Raw genomic sequence first — 14,524 nt, forward strand, 5'->3', positions numbered from 1 at the left:
CAGTAAGTTATACCAAAAAATATGTAGGTATTGGTAATTTTACAAAATTACTCCTTTTTTTGGTAGTTAAAAATGTAATAGTCCTTGTAATTTTATATTTATAAGTAGTAAAGGTGATGTGGGGTTTTTTAAAGAATTAAGCTTAAGCTCTAGGTGGAAGATTATTTTGAACTTGTGTATATCAGCATAATTGAACTCTCAGAAGAGATGGAAAACATATGGAAAGTAACAGTATGATACTAACTCTTAACATCTCTGATTATCTTGTGCCACCTACCTTGTTTTGAAAAGTGACTTGTTCTAAACCAGCCAGAAAGGGAGAGCTCAAAAATGAATGGCCAAAGTGGTCTCTGTAGTGAGTCTATGCCAACACCTAGCACAGCTCACGAGACATGTCTCATCTAGGCTCTCTGCTGCCTCTGTCTTCAGTGACAGCGAGCAAAGATACACTCTGATGGGGGTAACTATCAAGGTGTCTGTTGGTCACTGTAAATGTCCTGCTTACCAGAGACTGCAGCAGATGGATTGTGGTACTACGTTGTCTCTCTTGATTCAGATCATGTGGAGTAGAGTTCCACAACCTCAGAAAACTCATACTTTACACTTTCATACTGGTGTGAAGTTAGTGACTTGGAACTAACGTATTGCAGCACTTAAAAGTGAAATCTCTTCAGATGTTTTCTGTACCTTTGTCCTTGATTAAGGTTTTTATTTTACAAGAACCTTACAAGGAAAAGTATCTGTACAAACTGGTTATAATAAAATAAATGTTTTGGATGTGTTTTTCCTGGCTACAAAGGAAGAGATATATTCTTGAAGACTGAAATGTTCAGGAAGTATTAAGATAATCTCTCTGCTTTCTGTTTTAGGGGCCTACTTCCATTAAGGTAAAATGGTAAAAGTACAGTTACAAAGGTTTGTTTCTTATTGTGGACAGGACCTCAGACAGATCACCCTCTTCATTCTTGCCACCAGATGCTATGGTTTCTTCTTGCAGCTGCTAGAAACAGAGAGCTGCATGTCTTAACAGTAAATTTACTCAACCTTAAGGCCTAATTTCTTTTTAGCAAACATTGTGAATTTCAGGATCTTGATAAAATACAGACTTTGTGCTTCAGCAAGGAATGCTAGTGCAGCTATAAGCTAACAATTCAGAAAGTCATAGCAGCTATCTGACAAGTGAGGAAATGCAGTATGCAACCTCTTTAATGCTGTAACAATATTTCAAGGTAAGTAACAGGTAACAAAACAAGGATTTGAGCTACCTGCATAGCAGTCTTGCCAGTGCTCTAATACTGCAGGTTTCTATGTTAATCATTGTATATGAGCAGTTTTAACTAGTAATAAGTAATCTTATGTTAGGCAATGCTTTAGTCACAAAGTCTTGTTTAGGTTTGTCTTCCATGAAGTTAACACCGTGTATTACCGACATGAAATTCTGAGCAAGACTGCTTTTTTAACAGTGCTGACCTGTCACGTCTTTATGAGGGTGGCTGAACATGAAAGCTGCAATATAGAGGAAGAGTACTTATCCACTTGTAGTATAAACAACTGTCTAGATGATATTTGGAAAGAACAAAGGATGTAAACAAATCTGATTTTAGCTCTCAAACTTTCATTTTTATTCACGCTTGCTAATTCAGTGATGACAGTAAGTAACTATTCTCAGACTTGAGAATGTTTGGCTGGCTCACTACTGAGTAGGAGCAATGCCTGTAGACAGGACTGTGGCCAGTAAAGAATTTCAGGAAAAGCAGCTACTACAGTTAGAAACATTAGCTCTTTAATTACAAAATAGAAACATGGAAACATGCTTCTAGTGCTCTAATACAGTCTTAGTGCAGAGAGAGTTTCCCAAAATGATTCTTCCAAAGTTCTGACTCCTTTAAAGTTTGTTTAGGCTCCAGAAAATGCAGCAGAAAGATGTAGTTTTCTTGGCATTGGTGTTATTTTTCTTAATATTTTTTAAACTTTTATGTAAAAATAAAGCTATGCACTAGGGGACATGAACAGTGCTCCAGTTGCCGAATCTTCTTCCAGGTTCCTTGGCACTGAGAGTTGCCAACTGCTTCCCAGTGTAAAATTTTACTTCTGAAATGTGACAGTAAATGAGGAATTAAAACACTGAAAACTATTTCATGTTACTAGGTTGTGTTGTATAACATGTCAGAAGACTACATTTGCTTAGTAATGTAAGACATTAATTAGCTCATCTAGCTGTTAAAATGCTTTCTGGAGCAGGCACTATATTCCTGAGTATACATGATGGTGGACTGAGTAGCTGGTTGTACTGGAATTAAGTAGTATGTGTATTAATAAATGTATGTAAATAGATCAAATAAAATTCTGTTCTGAGTATTAATTGTCTATTTTCAAAATTACTATGCTAGAAACCAGGTGTATAGGTTAGAGAAGAGTACTGATCCACGACTGTGAAACCTGAAATCAGATTTGGTTTATGGCAGGAAATACCATTTTTAAGTAAAAGTGCCCATAGCTGTAAAAAGACCTCTTGGACTGCAGAAGTTGCATCATCCCTTCACAATAGTAAGTAAAGTATTCAAAGCACTGACATATTAAAATTATTTTCCAATTTTATCTAGGTTTTAAAAGCAATTTCTGTGAGACCTGAAAGGGTAAATCTGAGCTCTACAAGTCATATGAGCTGTTTCATTTTTTAGGTATAATAAATGCAGCTTTTGATGAGACTTTGAGAAGTCATAACTTCTGTACTGGGTTTTGCTACAGAAGAGACAGCAGAAAAATGGCTTTCTTTACCCATCTGCATTATGGCCATCTCCAGAACACCGATGTGTGTCAGTATTCATAGCTGGAGGCTGACAAGCTACACAGACAGTATGTCCTTCTCGTAGGTACTGCATCCATCGAGCGTACGGCCGATTCTCCAAAGCACAGTGGTGTGAAAGTGATTCTGTTTTAAATTCCACACAGTATCTGCTCAGAAGGAAAAGTACTGAATTAGTTATGATAGATGAAGCACAAGCTAGGTACACACTTCAGATGTGCTTACATATCATACAGGTAGTTATTTGTAAAGTGCAAGTTAGGCATCATCATTGCTAGCCAGTCTGTTTCTGACCCTAATCCAGTTAATGGATTCTTAAAAACATCAAGCAAACTTTTTCATTCCATGCCCCGGTCTGGTGCTTTATGTATAATCTCACTTTCTGGTTGTGTTCTGTATTCTTAAGTTACGTTGAAAAACAGATCTTGGTAACCCATATTTTTCTTCTATGCTGCTAAAAGAGAAAATGGAAAAGAAGCTTTAAGGATACTGATGGGCTTGCTTTAGTGTTCTGGGGAAAGCAGCATGAAACAAAGCATTATGAGCATTACAGACCCAGTAATAGCCTAATTTAAATTTCATAACCATCTCTACTGGTAACCAAACAAAATTTTTTTACTGCTTGTGTCAATTTAAAAAAAAAAAAAGTCTCCTGAGACTGATCACATTCAGCTGATTTTGCTTGTTCAGAGACCTCTGATTTCTCAGACTTACAGATACATTCAGCTTTGGTTTAACATTATTTGCTGTTTGCTTTCAAAAGCAGCTATCTTCATATTTGCCATAATCCTAATGTCTAATTTAGGACAATTAGCAAGTAATAAATAATATCTAGAACATGCAGATGAGCTGCAGGAGAAAAACAGTACAAGCGATAGATTATTGTTTAATTATTGCAAGTTTAATTACGTTTTTCTCTGTAGCCAGCTGTTTTCTATAGAACAAGATGACGCACATACATAGGATAAATAGATTACCCAGCTGCCTCTTTGTCTGAAGGCTGGAGAGAAGATGCTGCTCGTCGTTTTCTTTCTTTATTGTATTCAGAGGTAGTTATGAAAGCAGGGACTGAGGAAAAAAACAGTTACAGCAAGGCAGCAAGACACAATTGTTTAGTATTCCAATTACTGTAACGGTGAATGAATCAGGAGCTTGTGGATGGTGATGCTGGCTGACTACTGGAAAAGTGGCAACATCAGACCTCAACCCTATAGCTAAGCTCTCTCCTTATTCAAAAGAAATATATACAGAAATGCATGCCATCTAGTCTGTGAGGAAATAGGATGTACTGGAATCCTACAAGGAGTTCTGTTTCCTGGTCATACTGAATTTGTGTTGTAACTTTGCACAGAAATTGTTTGATAATTACTGAGGGGCTTAAATCAAGAAACTGAAGGAATGCATGCAGCTTTGTTACTTAATAGAAATTAAGAAAAGCCTGAGTAGGAAAAAAAAACCCGTAAGAACAGAATAAAGAGCAATATGACAGTAGAAAGTAAGGTCTTAAATTGTTTTTTTAACCAGCTAGCTACAGATAGATGCTTTTTTTCTGTTCACTGACATCAGTAAAATTTATGGAGGCCCTGATGGGCACAATGTACAGACAAATCAAAGAGAGAATACCATGTTCGTGGCCGCAGTCCTCTCCCTGGTAAGTCAGGTATTCCAGGCAGCCAGCCTTCTCCTCTAGAGCAGGGCAAGCTTCCCCACCATTTTTAGGTTCCTGTTGTACATAGCGCCTACGTATCCGCAGATCGGGTTGGCATTGTTCTGCACAGCCGCTCCAATGGCTCCACTCTCCCACAACGCATGGAAGAGCTGCAAAGCAGTATTAAAACACTACTAGTAGTCAAGAGTTCTGTTTTATCCTAATTGCTCTCAAAAGCTTGAGTAATGAGACAGTGTCTAGGTTTTTTCTTTCTTATGTACTTTTATGTATAAGGTTTTAAATGCTCTTCTAGGGGTTTGCATCTTCAAATTTAGCATTCAAACCTGCCGGCAGTGCTTGGCTTCCTATTCCTTCCCTTGACTAGAAAGAAACAGCTCCTCATGGAAACCCTTCACTACAGCTGTGGGGTGGTTCTGTCACCTCTTCTGAAGCATACAGTTCTAGTCTCACAGGAGACCAGCTCATGGATAATCTAGACCAGTGAGAGATCTGACCTACCTTGGCAGTTCCTACACCACCAGATATTGTTTAAAGGCTGGAACATAAAGTATCAGAATCCAGGAAGCCTGTCAGCCATCTTGTTATGGTTTGAGCTCAAAGGGCAACTGAGCATCATGCAGCCATTCACTCCCCCCTTCCACCCCAGCGCTGGGAAGAAGAAAATAAAGCAAAAGGTTTGGGAATCAAGGTAAGGACAGGGAGGGATGATTCACCCGCTACAGTTATGGGCAAAAGACAGACTCATTAGGGGAAAAAAAAAGAACATAAATTCAATACAGACATTAACAACAACAACACTTAACAGACAGAGTAGATCCATGAGAAGCATTACCACATCTTAAAAACACCTTACTCTCAGCCCTCCTTTCTTTCCAGGCTCAGCTTTGCTCCTGATACCGCTACCCCCAGCAGTGCAGGACGCAGGGAATGGAGGTTACTGTCAGTCCTGCCGCTGCTTTCTCCTTGGGGGGTGGAATTTGCATTCTTTCCCTGGACCAGTGTGGTTCCCCTCTCACAGGACACAGTCCTCCAAAAACTGTTTCCGACATGAGTCCCTCCTGTGGGTTGCAGTGTTTCCCATGCTGCTCCAGCATGGGTCACCCCCACATGTTGCAGTCCTCCCAGTGCTGAACTACAACAGTGGGGATTTCTTCTTCAACAGTGTCCCAGCCTTCTTCGGGCACAGTCACCTGCTCCAGCATGGAGTTCTCCACAGGCTGCAGGTCAGCATCTGCTCCACCGTAGACCTCCATGGCTGGCAGGGGGGCAGCCCTGCTTTCTCACCACAGGCTGCAGGGTGGGTGGGGGCTCTGCTCCAGTGCACCTCCCCTGCTTCCTCCTCCTTTCTTCTACTGACCTCGGTGTTTGCATAGGAGTTCTCACAGCTCCTCCTCACAATTCCAACTCATTCTCTCAGATTCCCCTTCTGAAATATGCTATCGCAGAGGCACTGCCACCATCACTAATTGGCTCAGCCTTGGCGCAGAGCAGGTCTGACTTGGAGACGGGGGAGCTTCGAGAAGCTTCTCACAGGAGGCTATCGCTGTAGCCCCTCTCCCACTACCAAAAACCCCCATCAGACACACAAACCCAGCACACCTCTCGTTTCCCCTCTGATTTCTAATCCCTTTTCCTCAACACTGAAATAAGTTTTACTCCCACAGCTTTGTTGCTCTGTTTTAACACAAGGTGTCCCGCTCCACAACCCTCTCTGCAAAGACAATTTTTGGTGATAATTTTGGTATAATTTTGGTAATTTTCAGAACAATGCAGGGATGTGTATGGAGTTCTGTTTCTGTGTATGTATAGCTGCTGATATCGATAGAGCTGTACAATACAGATGTTTAAACGTACTAAATAAAACTGCAAAAATGTGATTTTAAGGCCCTCTTTCGCTCATTCCCAACTATAGAATAGTCCATTGGATATTTTAATTTTAGTTCTCACAAATAACAAACTTCCTCTGAACTTGACCAAAACATCATGGGGAAAGTGTCATTATATTGAAAGTAAACTTTGAATCATAAGAGACTGCATTTTCCTCAAGCAGAGCATCAATATAGTACAGGTACCAGACACTTGTACCTTTCATCTCTCCTAACCCAGCCTAACAGTCAGAGGTAGAAATAACTTCTCTCTTCATCTGTTAAATATATACTAATTATATTAGTATATTATATTAGTATAACTATACTAAATATAAACATATATTAGGTGAAGGACTCAGATAAAGAAAGAAAAATGCTTTGGTTTGTATTCTGTGGTATTTTTCTGGCAATTGTTGAAACCTTTAGCCCAGTTTATGGCCTTTGACACCTTTTTGCTTAAATAACATGCAGGTTCCTTAGAAAAAAACTAAATCATCATATTATGTAGAGAATGACCCTTTATTTCATGTTTGTCACTTTTTGTAACCTTTCCAGGAGAGATGTAAATGATTGATAGACTAAGCATCAATTAGTTTTGGTACTGTCTTGAAACTCAGAAATGCTCAGATCTATCATTTGTTATCCACTAGCCATTTCCTTCCTTATTTTATTCTCTGCAGAGCATCTAATAATGATGTCATGCATGCTCCTTGTAGTTCTCATTTATATAATATTAAGCATGATATGCATTTTTCCAATCTATAATTCTCCCTTCTCTTGCATTTCTCACTCATATTCTGGCAAGACAGTAGCTCTGTGTCAACCTTGCTACTGTAAGCATGGACAATACGTCAGATATCTTACAGGTGGATACAAATAATCTACTCTTGAAGAAAAGGTTTTGCAGTCTGATTCTCAGAATACAGAAACAGGTGATGGGCACATTATTCCTGAGTAAGAAGCTATGTAACACACAAGTCTTCACTTCATTTGTCCATTAACACAGTACACATCAGTAAAAACCATGCAACCACTTCACATGTTTCCATGAAACTGAATTTTGCTTAGCTTCATCTCCAGGAACAACAAATCTCAGGTTTTGAAAACTGTGTGACCTTACAATTTCACTTGTAGCAGTCAAAATGAATACTATCAGCTTTTCAAAACTGTATTGAGCACTGACACCTGAGGGGCTGGATGATCTCTGTGTGCTTACTGATGGAACAAAGTTGGAAGCTCCAAAGTCTACACAGCCTCAGCAGGCAGAGCAGTGAAAGAACAATAAGAAAAATGTCTCACACATGGGCATTCATCAAGAGAAAGAATCCTCTGAGGATAAGCAGTCATTTCCTTACACGAGTAGTCCTCAACCCGTGGCCTATGAGGACATTTAATCTGACCAGTGGTCCATTCCCAGTAGCCTCTTTTCCTGGAGGCCACCTGGGAGGTGCTCCAGGTCAGGCAGCCACATGCCCCAGGGCTGCTTCCCCTCTCATCAGTGAGTCCAGAGGGAATGTCCTCTGCCTGGACACCAGCAGCAGCACCAGCTTTCCCATGTGTGCACGGTGTGCTGCTGGGCAAGCAGGGCACGGACACGTCTGCAGTTTTCCTTAATGATTAAATGAGACAAGCAATCAAAACACTGCAGTACTGTGTACTAGTCCGTGCTGCTTTCCCTAGTATCATTACCTGCTTTTTGTCCTCTGATGAGCTTGCTTTTTCAATAAAGTTATAACTAATGTCATGCAGTTGAAATACTAGTACATAATGTCTTATAAAAAACTGAAGGTGCCTATGTTAATATTAGAGTTTCTTATTGATATGGAAATTCCCCAGTTCTTCAAAGGCTTGTTTTCAATGCACATTGTAAATAGGCTTAAAATTATTTTCCATGTAGTGTGAATCACATTTTACTTTGCTTTTCCACTCATTTATAAAGGCAGGTCTTCAACATGATACTTAGAGAATGCTACAAAACATACATTGTAATCAATGGCTGGGCTATCTTAAATTGGTTCTGAATTGTTTTGGGTCATGCCTCTCATGATCTAGTTAAATGAATCATTCTTCCTTTCCCATGTACACTGTTTCCCATTAGCTTGTAATGGAACATGTTGCATGGTTTTGACCTTTTTTTTTTTTTTCTATATATTTCCTGATTACAATTTAAATCCCCAAGAAGCTTTACAGCTTAACCACTAGTTACATACTTGTATCACGGTTGCAGGAAAGTGATGGGACCAAACTAGTGTTTCAGAAAAACATTTTATGCCCTCTGGGATTCTGCCAGTACAAGACATTGGAAAGGAGTAGTAACCTATGATAACCTCTTTGGTGTTTGTGACTCTTTTCGTAAGACACAGAAATTGCTGGGTTTGCTCTGTCACTACATCTCTAACCTCTTGGAGCACTACAGACATCACAAAGCAGATAAAACCCCTGACAGAGGCTACCCAGTAGATGTCCTTACTGCACTATTAAAATTCCCCTCCTTTCCTCTGACTGTGCACCTGTTCTGACCAAACTTGTCCACTTCTGAGTGGCCCGACAGCGCCAGGCGTACAGTGGTGGAGGATGCTGCATCCCACACCCTAAGGAACTCCACTGAAACAGAACCACAGAGGAGCCCTGGGCACTGGGCTACCATTTTTCCATCCTGCTTAACCATCAGCATTCTCTGGCAGTTTCTTCTACTCACTGATAAACACCTTCCCAGACAGCTCCTGGGTATGATTTGTAGAACAGCACTGGAAAACAATATGGAAAAAGCTTATGTATCCCTTTGCCACATGCAGATATCTGACACTACACCACCAAGCACTGCCCTCAGACACATCTAGGTACCCCAAGACACATGAAACGGTCTCTGTGACTGTGAAGCCACTACCCTAACATGTTGCAGCACAACCCTTAGACATTCATTTCAAGCATTTTGAACTAGAAAAAAGGAAAACCAGTGACAGTAAAAATGTCTTAGACCTCGCCATGGGATAGCCAGGACAAGTGCTAAACATAGTACGGACAGCACAGTCTTTGTTACCTAGCTGCAGGGCAAGAAGGCAGTCCTTGGCCCACTTTAGTGATACCTGGAGCACTAAGGACAGTAAGTGTCATCTAGCACAGTTTCCTTACCTGTTGAGACTCTTACAAGCTGGCTGTATGCATGACCTGCAGAAGTATGAATTTCCACAGAATTTAAATCCCTTATCAGCACCCTGATATGAAGATAACATCAAGTCTAACACCACATCTTCCACACAGAAAACTCCCCAAGGGACTACGTAGCTGCATAACAAATCAAGCGATGACTTCACTTCTTACTGGAATTAAACCAGTCTGACAGTTAAATATTGGTTGTCTGCAGCAATACATGGCAATTTTATGGTCATCAAGATTTAGAACAAGAAGTATGAATTGCCTCAGTCATGTGGAATAATAAGAATATTGGGTTGCTAGAATGGAATTTAGCCAGTGGGATAATAAGGTCGCTCTTGCAGTCAGTACCCAGCAACTATTAAGGGACAATACATCAGTTTTTTGCCTCATTGGAAAGATGTCAAATGCCCCAGCATGACAGAGAATGTGTCCCAGAGCTGACATAAAAGGAATGGTGCCATCTCTTGAAATACAAAAAGAAGTATCAGGGACCCATAGCTATATATGTATGCTCTCTCTCTGTTACTACTGGTCCATATTAGTTAACACAACAATGGTAGATGATGATTCATTGAAACAATGAGAAGGATGCAAGTTGAAGAAGCCTGAAGAACAGGATTTGTGCTCAGGGGCCTACCAAATGTGGAAGCTAATGAGACACTTCGAAGTTCAAAAATATAGAGAAAAATGACATTGCTTATCCTATGAAACACAGCCTGAGTGGTCAGGACTTGGGTTTTTTTCCCATTTACAGCACAGTGAATCACACGTTTTTTCCTGAGTCACGCTATTTTTTTCCCATCTCTGGAAAAAAAAAAGGATTACAGTATCTTCCCTGAATCACTGCACAACGTATGTCGTAATGTATAAGGATCTGCAGATTTTCTCAGAGTAACCACTTCCATTCAAATGACGAGGTCATTCCTTTTTCAGGCTTTCTCATTGTACTGTAGTTTCTATCTAAAATGCTCTCCATGTACAAAAATACTCTTTCTTCATTGTTAGAAGGAAATTTATTTTGAAAGACCTGTAAGGAAGTTTACTTTAAAACCCTTAGACCTAGGTTCAGCAGCCCATGGACTTCTGCTGAGCCATCTATTGATAAAGTACCAGACCTGCTATGACCTTTAGGCAGGACAGAATTTAACCGTGGTGTTGGCAGCTTTAGGATGCTCCTCCTTTTGGTGGTTTCTATTATTCTGGAGCACTGGTTTTGTATTATTCCTAACACATTTCTTGATTACATATACTTGAGGCACTTTAAACTTCCCCTGAATACTTTGCTCTATTAAATATTTGCAAAAGGATGAAATGTCGTTTCAGCAGGTGCCGAAATCATGAGTGGTGAACAGGCTGACAAACAAGCTGTAGCACGAGAACCATTGGTCACCTTCTGTTCATTTCTGATTTAAATTTTTGAACTCTACATTGAAAACAGTATTTCAGAGTGAACTATGACAATAAACACCCTCAGTGTCATGAAACACATGGACAGAATTTAGAAACACTCAATGGTGAGACCTCAACATCCAGCAGGAACAAAAATTACTTTAAAATTTCTGGCCATACTTGTCTAAGTTGATACAAACTCCCACTGGAACTACTTGGAATTGCTGCTTATGCAAAACATAACTTACTGGCTCCTTGCAATAGAAAGTAGGTATGACCATTTGCCTCCAAAAGAATGACTTCTTGTGATCAGTTTTGTAGCTTTTGGATGTATGAGTTCTAGGGCCACCTCACCAGGCTGCCCAAATCCTGTCCTCCCATGCTACACCCATGCAAAATGTCTTGGTCCCTTTGCTTCCACTAGCATTGGTGCACGGACACCCAGTTAGCAAGGCAGCGTGGGGAGTCAAACCAGCCAGAAACAGGCAATACAGAAAACTGAAATAGGGTTTAGCTCCCTGATCTGGGCCACCAGAGACTGTCAAATTCCAGTTCTGGTACAGGGGAGAGAGAGACCCTTCGCTGAGACTCCATCTTCCTGCCTGGATCTAGAGCACCCACTTGTCCATGCAGGGTACAGAGCAGAGATAGCACAAGCATATCATGCCTTTTGAGGCAACCACCACTGAACTTGAGACAAAAAATACTGATAACAGTAAGGAAGGCATCATCAGGTGCCAGAAGTCATGGTAAGAAAAGTGTCTAAGCTAGAACTTTTCAAGCACAAGTTTCAGCTTCTCTTTGAGGAGTATAGAAATTTTATCAGATTACAGCTCCATTTTAATGTTAACACTATGCACCTTTATCAGCTCTCTCCTGTTATACTTGAATATTAAAAATCATTTAATATACTGAAAAAACACAATATACATATACACAATATATGACAAGCAAGCATCTTGTCAGTTCTACCCCTACTTATTTTCCTGAACAAAAGATCAACATATAAAAAAAAGTGAATTTTAAAGATGCCACCTTCTGTCAGACCTCATGGTGCATGATTTTTTTTTTCCCTTATGTTACTCTGGACAGATTATTTAGTGATCAGAGAACTGACTGTGTTTCCTCTGGATACCTGGAGTCACGGTTCTGCTCTGCTGAGTCTTTCTGTGCAGCTTTACATCACCTAGGACAGGTCTACAGCACCCGACAGTTTTACTCCCCCTTCCCCAGCCAGGCAAGCGCAAGCTAACTTGGGTCCCAAAGCTATGTGGCTATGTCAGCACGGCGCTGAGCCTGCTAAATGCCCCCTAATTAGCAGGACTGTGCAGCGGAGACTCATGACTGGCGTGTGTCCAGACAGCCGGGAAGAGACGGTAGGCTGGCTGAGCACGAGTGCTGCACCTGCACAGCAAGGGTTTTGTCCCTTATCGCAGGCAGAGGGCGGGAGGACAAATCGTCAAGACTGTGAAGGGTAGAAACAGCATGGAAAGCAGGCATGTAAATACCTACAAGGCTGCTAGATGCAGTTTGATAGAACCGGGGCGCTTTCCCCTCCTTGCCGCTGCTGCCCTGGGAGGCAGGCCTTCCCCCCCAGCCTGGCAGGGGACCCTCTCACTCATTCCCCTATGCTCATTTCCAGGTCCTTGCCATCACGGTGGATCCTTGCTGATTCCTGCCCATACAAATGAGGGCAAAACCTCAACATGGGGATCTCCCCAGTTATTTAATTGATAATTGTTTGGCAAGACCTGAGGAATCAGCTCAGAGACACAGATGGTGCTAAACGAATCTCCCTGTTGTCTCTGTAATCCTACATCCCCACTGTAATCGCTGTGCATTTGGGACGAGCGTGAGTGAAAAGTAAGTAACGTAACGATTGAGGGGGAAGATATCTTCAGACTGGCAGACCCCAGGCACTGTTCTACAGCTGATCCAGAAATCCTGCAAACATCCAGTATGGGAGAGGTCTCTCTTCCCATTTCTGTGCCTGCTGCTACACTCACACCGCCCTGCCTGGTCCCTGCTCATGCCCTCGCCCCGAGGCTGCGGGTACCGGGGAGGCATTTGGCCTTGCAGAGCCCCCCCACAGCCGAGCCCTTACCGCACGCCCCTTCTCCAAAGCCCAGGAAACTCTCCAGCCCGCAAAGCCCCGGGGCGCGGCGGGAGCGGGAGGTGGGCAGGGTGCGTGTCCCCGGGGGAGTCCCGCAAGGCGGCGTCCCCCACAGCATCCGCGGGCCAGGGACCCACCCAGTGACGTCCCACACGGTGACGTTTTGTATAAAGGTGTCCTACACAGCCGCATCTCGCACGGGGATGGATGTCCCACACAGCCATGGATGTCCCACACAGCCACGTCCCACACAGCGATGACCCTCGCAGTGATGTCCTGTACAGGGATGTCCTGCACTGCCACGATCCACACAGCCATGCCCCATGCGATGATGTCCCGCACAGCAGTGTCCCACACAGCCGTGTCCCACAGAGCAGTGTCCCACACAGGGGTGACCTGCGGTGTCCCCCACAGCAGTGCCTCCCACAGTGATGTCCCTCACAGCAACGTCCCACGTGGTCATGACCCTCACAGCAGTGTCCCACACAGTGATGTCCCTCCCACACAAGCATGTCCTGCACAGCAGCGTCACACAGCCACATCCTGCACAGCGGTGGCCCTCACAGGACTGATCTGCACGGCAATGTCCCACCCAGCAGTGCCCTGCGCAACAGTGACCCACAGAGCTGTCCCAGAGCGTCCCCATCCACCTCCACACAGCCCAGCGGGTGGGGATGGCCTGGGGCCACCAGACAAGGTTTATTGGTACAGGTGCTTTCTCATTTCAAGGCACATCCTTCAAAGCCAAGAGCATTTGCTTCTGTTATGTTTTCCAGTTTCTTTCTTTTTTCTTTTTTCGTTTTTCTGAAGCTCTGTTTTCAGAACAAACAAAAGAAACTGTACTTGCAAGTGCACAAGGAAAGCAGGATGGATCCCTGACTCACTTCCTAAAACACCAAGATTTGGATTCTGGTTTTGTTATCTCCAGTCTTAAGAGGTTTTAAGGATTAATGGGACCTGATCATTTTAGCAAAAAATCAAATCCCAAACGTAGTGAGGTGATTGCAAAAATATGTTAGCTTTGCACACTTCAATTTGCAGATAGTTAGCTACTAAGGCAAGAGACATCTGGTCTCCCAAAGCTTCTTACAGATGCAAGGTAACAGCCTATTTGATACATGTGGGTACTTGGACCCCCTGAGACAGCTCAGGGCAGCCAGAGTTTAATGTCTTCTAGCCATCACAACGTTGTTGTTAAAATGTTTAAATCCCAGAGGATTGGGTCTGCACTGTTACCCAGTGTACCACTAATGAACTCACTGGCATATTGCCAGCCTCAAACTTGAACTGCTGAACAGCAAACGTTGGGGGAGTTCCTGTAGTGGGCGAGAGGAGAGCAAGACTTGCAGCCTGCCTTGGTAAAAGGTGGAGTGAGAGCAGCAGAAATGCCTCTTTATGTTCTCCTTTCCTTTATTGTATTCCTGTGGCTCACCTGAAAGGCAAAATATTAGCAAATCCATGTAGAAACTACCTTTATAAGTAGGTAGATCATGTGTGGATGATTTACACAAAGGGATAAGTCA

The 14,524-nt window shown here is 42.3% G+C and overlaps 1 protein-coding gene across 1 annotated transcript; it reads right to left on the reverse strand.

Annotated features, from left to right (window-relative positions):
• Window positions 1-124: 124 nt before the first annotated feature.
• SBSPON (somatomedin B and thrombospondin type 1 domain containing) lies at window positions 125-13,228 on the reverse strand. The gene is made up of 5 exons (XM_026842888.1): window positions 13,139-13,228; window positions 4,430-4,624; window positions 3,784-3,874; window positions 2,779-2,955; window positions 125-2,091 (listed from the first exon to the last, which is right to left on the reverse strand). Exons 1-5 carry the CDS (start codon window positions 13,191-13,193, stop codon window positions 1,974-1,976), a joined length of 636 nt encoding a protein of 211 aa, XP_026698689.1. The 5' UTR covers window positions 13,194-13,228; the 3' UTR covers window positions 125-1,973.
• Window positions 13,229-14,524: the final 1,296 nt, after the last annotated feature.

Source organism: Athene cunicularia (assembly GCF_003259725.1).
Source record: "Athene cunicularia isolate RWA chromosome 2 unlocalized genomic scaffold, athCun1 chr2_part1, whole genome shotgun sequence".
Taxonomy (NCBI): Eukaryota; Metazoa; Chordata; class Aves; order Strigiformes; family Strigidae; genus Athene; species Athene cunicularia.